An 8521-nucleotide genomic window follows, 5' to 3' on the forward strand; every position below is an offset into this window, starting at 1 on the left:
ACATTCATTGGGGAACTCTGTCACCATGTAAATAAAGCAAATGTATCTGCTCAGGAATTATTTTAAAGAGAGTGTGTGAGTGGGGGGAGAAGTGGAGGGAGAGAGAGAGAGTATCCTCAAGCAGACTCCCTGCTGAGTGGGGAGCCTGACACAAGGCTCTATCCCAAGACCCTGAGATCATGACCTGAGCTGAAATCAAGAGTTGGATGCTCAACTGACTGAGCCACCCAGGCACCCCAGGAAAAATTTTAAAAGCTATTGGGTCAGGGGCACCTGGGTGGTTCAATCCGTTAAGCGTCTGCTTTCAGCTCAGGTCATGAGCCTGGAGTCCTGGGATCGAGCCCCATGTCGGGCTCCCTGCTCAGCGGGGAGTCTGCTTCTGCCTCTCCCTCTGCCTGCCACTTCCCCTGCTTGTACTCTTTCTCTGCCAAACAAATAAATAAAATCTTTTAAAAGAAGAAGAAGCTATTGGGTCAGAATAGGAAATGCAGAACAGATTAAAATTAACACTTTTACTTCTTTTAGTCTGACAGATGACTATTTTTAAACAATAAACATTAAATGAAGTAGGAATAAAAGGAGATGTGAAATGCTTGAAATTTGTAGTATTATTTGGGGCAGTTTTATTATGCCTATTAATAAGTTTTAGTAGTTATCTTTAGATTTAAATTTGTTTTCTAACCTTTTATTTGTTATAATAAGGAGATTTTTACCTTAATTTTGGGATCTCTTATTTTATTTCAGGCAAATCCTAAGAGAGAACAACTGCCTGCAAACCTTATTACAACACTTGAAATCTCACAGTTTGACAATAGTCAGTAATGCCTGTGGAACCTTGTGGAATCTCTCAGCAAGAAATCCTAAAGACCAGGAAGCATTATGGGACATGGGGGCAGTCAGCATGCTCAAGAACCTCATTCATTCAAAGCACAAAATGATTGCTATGGGAAGCGCCGCAGCTTTAAGGAACCTCATGGCAAATAGACCTGCAAAGTATAAGGATGCCAATATTATGTCTCCTGGTTCAAGCTTGCCATCTCTTCATGTCAGAAAACAAAAAGCCCTGGAAGCAGAATTAGATGCTCAGCATTTATCAGAAACTTTTGACAATATTGACAATTTAAGTCCCAAGGCCTCTCATCGTAATAAGCAACGACACAAACAAAGTCTCTATAGTGACTATGTTTTTGACACCAGTCGACATGATGATAATAGGTCAGACAATTTTAATACTGGAAATATGACTGTCCTTTCACCATATTTAAATACTACAGTGTTGCCCAGCTCTTCTTCATCAAGAGGAAGTGTAGACAGTTCTCGTTCTGAAAAAGATAGAAGTTTGGAGAGAGAACGAGGAATTAGCCTAGGCAGCTACCACCCAGCAACAGAAAATCCAGGCACTTCTTCAAAGCGAGGTTTGCAGATTTCCACCACTGCAGCCCAGATTGCCAAAGTCATGGAAGAAGTATCAGCCATTCACACCTCCCAGGAAGACAGAAGTTCTGGGTCTACCACCGAGGTACATTGTGGGACAGAGGAGAGGAATGCACTAAGAAGAAGCTCTACTGCCCACTCACATGCAAACACTTACAACTTCAGTAAGTCGGAAAATTCAACTAGGACATGTCCTATGCCTTATGCCAAATTGGAATATAAGAGATCTTCAAATGATAGTTTAAATAGTGTCAGTAGTAGTGATGGTTACGGTAAAAGAGGTCAGATGAAGCCTTCCATTGAATCCTATTCTGAAGACGATGAAAGTAAATTTTGCAGCTATGGTCAATATCCAGCTGACCTAGCCCATAAAATACATAGTGCAAATCATATGGATGACAATGACGGAGAACTAGATACACCAATAAATTATAGTCTTAAATATTCAGATGAGCAGTTGAACTCTGGGAGGCAAAGCCCTTCACAGAATGAAAGATGGGCAAGACCCAAACATATAATAGAAGATGAAATAAAACAAAGTGAGCAAAGACAGTCAAGAAGTCAAACCACAACTTACCCTGTATACACCGAGAGCACTGATGATAAACACCTCAAGTTCCAACCACATTTTGGACAGCAGGAATGTGTTTCCCCGTATAGGTCAAGAGGAGCCAATGGTTCAGAAACAAATCGAGTAGGTTCTAATCATGGAATTAATCAAAATGTAAACCAGTCTTTGTGTCAGGAAGATGACTATGAAGATGATAAGCCAACCAACTATAGTGAACGTTACTCCGAGGAAGAGCAACATGAGGAAGAAGAAAGACCAACAAATTACAGCATAAAATATAATGAGGAAAAACATCATGTGGATCAGCCTATTGATTATAGTTTAAAATATGCCACAGACATTCCTTCTTCACAGAAACCACCATTTTCATTCTCAAAGAATTCATCTGGACAGAGCACTAAAACTGAACACATCTCTTCAAGCAGTGAGAATACATCCACACCTTCATCTAATGCCAAGAGGCAGAATCAGCACCATCCAAGTTCAGCACAAAGCAGAAATGGTCAGAACCCAAAAGCCACCTCCTGCAAAGTTCCCTCAATCAACCAAGAAACAATACAGACATACTGTGTAGAGGATACCCCAATTTGTTTTTCACGTTGCAGTTCATTATCATCTTTGTCATCAGCTGAAGATGAAATAGGATGTGATCAGGCAACACAGGAAACAGATTCTGCTAATACTCTACAAATAGCAGAAATCAAAGAAAACAGTGGGACTAGAACAACAGAAGATTCTGTGAGTGAAGTTCCAACAGTGTCACAGCACATTAGAACCAAATCCAGCAGACTCCAGGCTTCTGGTTTATCTTCAGAATCAACCAGGCACAAAGCTGTTGAATTTTCTTCAGGGGCCAAATCTCCATCAAAAAGTGGTGCTCAGACACCTAAAAGTCCACCAGAGCACTATGTTCAGGAGACTCCACTCATGTTTAGCCGATGTACCTCAGTCAGTTCACTCGATAGCTTTGAGAGTCGTTCGATTGCCAGCTCTGTTCAAAGTGAACCCTGCAGTGGAATGGTAAGTGGCATCATAAGCCCCAGTGACCTTCCGGATAGCCCTGGACAAACCATGCCACCAAGCAGAAGTAAGACCCCTCCCCCTCCTCCTCAAACAGTTCAAACAAAGCGAGAGATACCTAAAAACAAAGCCCCTACTGCAGAAAAGAGAGAGAGTGGACCTAAGCAAGCTGCTGTAAACGCTGCGGTACAGAGAGTCCAGGTTCTTCCAGATGCTGACACTCTATTACATTTTGCCACAGAAAGTACTCCAGATGGATTTTCTTGTTCATCTAGCCTGAGTGCTCTGAGCCTCGATGAGCCATTTATACAGAAAGATGTGGAATTAAGAATAATGCCTCCAGTTCAGGAAAATGACAATGGGAATGAAACTGAATCTGAGCAGCCTGAAGAAGCAAACGAAAACCAGGAAAAAGAGACAGAAAAACCTACTGATTCTGAAAAAGATCTGTTAGATGATTCAGATGATGATGATATTGAAATACTAGAGGAATGTATTATTTCTGCCATGCCAACAAAATCCTCACGCAAAGCCAAAAAACCAGCCCAGACTGCTTCCAAATTACCTCCACCTGTGGCAAGGAAACCAAGTCAGCTCCCTGTGTACAAGCTTCTTCCATCACAAAACAGGTTACAAGCGCAAAAGCATGTTAGTTTTACACCAGGAGATGACATGCCGCGGGTATATTGTGTAGAAGGAACACCTATAAACTTTTCCACAGCTACATCTTTAAGTGATCTAACGATAGAATCTCCTCCAAATGAGTTAGCTGCTGGAGAAGGGGTTAGAACAGGGGCACAGTCAAGTGAATTTGAAAAACGAGATACCATTCCTACCGAAGGCAGATGTACAGATGAGGCTCAAAGAGGAAAAACCCCATCTGTAACTATACCTGAGCTGGATGACAATAAAACTGAAGAAGGTGATATTCTTGCAGAATGCATTAATTCTGCTATGCCCAAAGGAAAAAGTCACAAGCCTTTTCGTGTGAAAAAGATAATGGACCAGGTCCAGCAAGCATCTATGTCTTCATCTGGAGCTAACAAAAATCAATTAGATGGTAAGAAAAAGAAACCTACTTCACCAGTAAAACCTATACCACAAAATACCGAATATAGGACACGTGTAAGAAAAAACACAGACTCAAAAAATAATTTAAATGCTGAAAGAACTTTCTCAGACAACAAAGATTCAAAGAAACAGAACCTGAAAAATAATTCCAAGGACTTCAGTGATAAGCTACCAAATAATGAAGATCGAGTCAGAGGAGGTTTTACTTTTGATTCACCTCATCACTACACGCCTATTGAAGGAACTCCATACTGTTTTTCACGAAATGATTCTTTGAGTTCTCTAGATTTTGATGATGATGATGTTGACCTTTCCAGGGAAAAGGCTGAATTAAGAAAGGGGAAAGAAAATAAGGAATCAGAAGCGAAAGTTACCAGCCACACAGAACTAACCTCTAACCAACAATCAGCTAATAAGACACAGGCTGTTACAAAACATCCAATAAATCGAGGTCAGTCTAAGTCCATGCTGCAGAAGCAATCCACTTTTCCACAGTCATCCAAAGACATACCAGACAGAGGAGCAGCAACTGATGAGAAATTACAAAATTTTGCCATTGAAAATACTCCAGTGTGCTTTTCTCGAAACTCCTCTCTAAGTTCTCTTAGTGACATTGATCAAGAAAACAACAATAACAAAGAAAATGAACCTATGAAAGAGACAGAGCCCCCTGACTCACAGGGAGAACCAAGTAAACCTCAGGCATCAGGTTATGCTCCTAAATCATTTCACGTTGAAGATACCCCTGTTTGTTTCTCGAGAAACAGTTCTCTCAGTTCTCTTAGTATTGATTCTGAAGATGACCTGTTGCAGGAATGTATAAGTTCTGCAATGCCGAAAAAGAAAAAGCCTTCAAGACTCAAGGGTGATAATGAAAAGCATAGTCCCAGAAATATGAGTGGCATATTAGCAGAAGATTTGACACTTGATTTGAAAGATATACAGAGACCAGATTCAGAACATGGTTTATCCCCAGATTCGGAAAATTTTGATTGGAAAGCTATTCAGGAAGGTGCAAATTCCATAGTAAGTAGTTTACATCAAGCTGCTGCCGCTGCCTGTTTATCCAGACAAGCTTCATCTGACTCAGATTCCATCCTTTCACTGAAATCAGGAATCTCTCTGGGATCACCATTTCATCTTACACCTGATCAAGAGGAAAAACCCTTTACAAGTAATAAGGGCCCACGAATTCTAAAACCTGGGGAGAAGAGTACATTGGAAACTAAAAAGATAGAATCTGAAAATAAAGGTATCAAAGGAGGGAAAAAAGTTTATAAAAGTTTAATTACTGGAAAAGTTCGATCTAATTCAGAGGTTTCAAGCCAAATGAAACAGCCCCTTCAAGCAAACATGCCTTCAATCTCTCGAGGCAGGACAATGATTCATATTCCAGGAGTTCGAAATAGCTCTTCAAGTACAAGTCCAGTTTCTAAAAAAGGCCCACCCCTTAAGACTCCAGCCTCCAAAAGCCCTAGCGAAGGTCAGACAGCCACCACTTCTCCTAGAGGAGCCAAGCCGTCAGTGAAGTCAGAATTAAGCCCTGTAACCAGGCAGACATCCCAACCAGCTGGGGCAAATAAAGGGCCTTCTAGATCAGGATCTAGAGATTCCACTCCTTCAAGACCTGCCCAGCAACCATTAAGTAGACCTATGCAGTCTCCAGGGCGAAACTCAATTTCTCCTGGTAGAAATGGAATAAGTCCTCCTAACAAATTATCTCAGTTGCCAAGGACTTCATCCCCTAGTACTGCTTCAACTAAGTCCTCGGGTTCTGGGAAGATGTCATATACATCTCCAGGCAGACAGATGAGCCAACAAAACCTTACCAAACAAACGGGTTTATCCAAGAATGGCAGTAGTATCCCAAGAAGTGAGTCTGCCTCCAAAGGACTAAATCAGATGAATAATAGCAATGGATCCAATAAGAAGGTGGAACTTTCTAGAATGTCTTCAACTAAATCAAGTGGAAGTGAATCTGATAGGTCAGAGAGACCCGTATTAGTACGCCAGTCAACTTTCATCAAGGAAGCTCCGAGCCCAACCCTAAGGAGAAAATTGGAGGAATCTGCTTCATTTGAATCTCTTTCTCCGTCTTCTAGACCAGATTCTCCCACTAGGTCCCAGGCACAGACTCCAGTTTTAAGTCCTTCCCTTCCTGATATGTCTCTGTCCACACATTCGTCTGTTCAGTCTGGTGGATGGCGAAAACTCCCACCTAATCTCAGTCCCACCATAGAGTATAATGATGGAAGACCAGCAAAGCGCCATGATATAGCACGCTCCCATTCTGAAAGTCCTTCTAGACTTCCGATTAATAGGTCAGGAACCTGGAAACGTGAGCACAGCAAACATTCATCATCCCTTCCTCGAGTAAGCACTTGGAGAAGAACTGGAAGTTCATCCTCAATTCTTTCTGCTTCATCAGAATCCAGTGAAAAAGCAAAAAGTGAGGATGAAAAACATGTGAACTCTATTTCAGGAACCAAACAAACTAAAGAAAACCAAGTATCCACAAAAGGAACATGGAGAAAAATAAAAGAAAGTGAGATTTCTCCCACAAATAGTACCTCTCAGACCACTTTCTCAGGTGCTGCAAATGGTGCTGAATCAAAGACTCTAATTTATCAAATGGCACCTGCTGTTTCTAAAACAGAGGATGTTTGGGTGAGAATTGAGGACTGTCCCATTAACAACCCTAGATCCGGAAGGTCTCCAACAGGAAATACTCCCCCAGTGATTGACACTGTTTCAGAAAAGGGAAATCCAAACACTAAAGATGCAAAAGATAATCAGGGAAAACAAAATGTAGGTAATGGCAGTGCTCCCGGACGCACCGTGGGTTTGGAAAACCGCCTGAACTCCTTTATTCAGGTAGATGCTCCAGACCAAAAAGGAACTGAGGCAAAACCGGGACAAAGTAATCCTGTCCCTGCATCAGAGACTAATGAAAATTCTGTAGCTGAGCGTACACCATTCAGTTCTAGCAGCTCAAGCAAGCACAGTTCACCTAGTGGGACTGTTGCTGCCAGAGTGACTCCTTTTAATTACAATCCGAGCCCTAGGAAAAGCAGCGCAGATAGCACTTCAGCCCGGCCGTCTCAGATCCCGACGCCAGTGAATAACAACACGAAGAAACGAGATTCAAAAACTGACAGCACAGAATCCAGTGGAACTCAAAGTCCTAAGCGCCATTCTGGGTCTTACCTTGTGACATCTGTGTAAAAGAGCTGGAATGATGAAACTTAGAAAATTATGTGTTAATTGCAACTGCTATGTAGAAATTTTGTTTCAAATGAAACTTTAAAAGACTGAAAAATTGTGTAAATAGGTTTGATTGTTAGAGAGTTTTTGTTCTGGAAGCCATATTTGATAGTATACTTTGTCTTCACTGGTCATATTTTGGGAGGCACTCTTGATAGTTAGGAAGAAAATGGTAAAGCCAAGTATATTTGTACAGTATGTTTTACATGTATTTAAGTAGCATCCCATCTCATCATCCTTTAATTATTGCTTGTCTTAAAATAACACTACAGATAAAGGATATGATATATTGCTGTTCTCAATCATTTCTAGATTATAAACTGACTAAACTTACATCAGGGAGAAATTGGTATTTATGCAAAAAAACATTCTGTTTTAGTCCTTGTGAGTCCATCTAACATCATAATTAATCATGTGGCTGTGAAATTCACAGTAATATGGTTCCCGATGAACAAGTTTACCCAGCCTGCTTTGCTTTACTGCATGAATGAAACTGATGGTTCAATTTCAGAAGTAATGATTGATTAACAGTTCTGTGGTCACATTATGTGCATATAGATAGCTATGGTGTAACAATTTACACTATTTTGTGCTCAAAACAAAACAAAAACAAAAAATCTGTGTAACTGTAAAACATTGAATGAAACTATTTTACCTGAACTAGATTTTATCTGAAAGTAGGTAGAATTTTGCTATGCTGTAACTTGTTGTATATTCTGGTATTTGAGGTGAGATGGCTGCTCTTTTATTAATGAGACATGAATAGTGTCTCAACAGAAACTAAATGAACATTTCAGAATAAATTATTGCTGTATGTAAACTATTACTGAAATTGGTATTTGTTTAGAGGGTCTTATTTCTTGTTTGTATTAATAATTTTCAAAAAGGCCTCTTTTAAAAGCTTATATAAATTTTTTCTTCAAATTCTATGCATTAAGAGTAAAATTCCTCTTACTGTAATAAAAACAACTGAAGCTAACTGTTGGCATTTAACCATTCCATGCATTGGCACTTAACCATTCCTAAAGCTTTTCTTAAATGAGATTAGCTTAGCACTCCCAATGTTTAATATTTTTTCTTATTCCACTGGAGTTGATTCAAAACAAATTCATGTAGTAGCAGTGTGAACTACCTAGCACAGGACTGGACGTTGAACATAAT

The 8521-nt window shown here is 40.2% G+C and overlaps 1 protein-coding gene across 6 annotated transcripts in view; it reads left to right on the forward strand.

Annotated features, from left to right (window-relative positions):
• Nucleotides 1–8180, forward strand: part of APC (APC regulator of Wnt signaling pathway) — a 129193-nt gene extending 121013 nt beyond the window's left edge. For all 6 annotated transcript variants that reach the window (XM_088023427.1, XM_088023428.1, XM_028102697.2 and 3 more), the window contains one exon: nucleotides 745–8180. In XM_088023427.1, the coding sequence (XP_087879553.1) occupies nucleotides 745–7321 (6577 nt within the window). In that variant the 3' untranslated portion in view covers nucleotides 7322–8180. The remainder of the gene's footprint in view (nucleotides 1–744) is intronic.
• The last annotated feature ends 341 nt before the right edge of the window (nucleotides 8181–8521 follow it).

This window comes from Eumetopias jubatus, unplaced genomic scaffold (assembly GCF_037043125.1).
Source record: "Eumetopias jubatus isolate StellerSeaLion01/CBP00866 unplaced genomic scaffold, mEumJub1_p1.0 scaffold_5, whole genome shotgun sequence".
Taxonomy (NCBI): domain Eukaryota; kingdom Metazoa; phylum Chordata; class Mammalia; order Carnivora; family Otariidae; genus Eumetopias; species Eumetopias jubatus.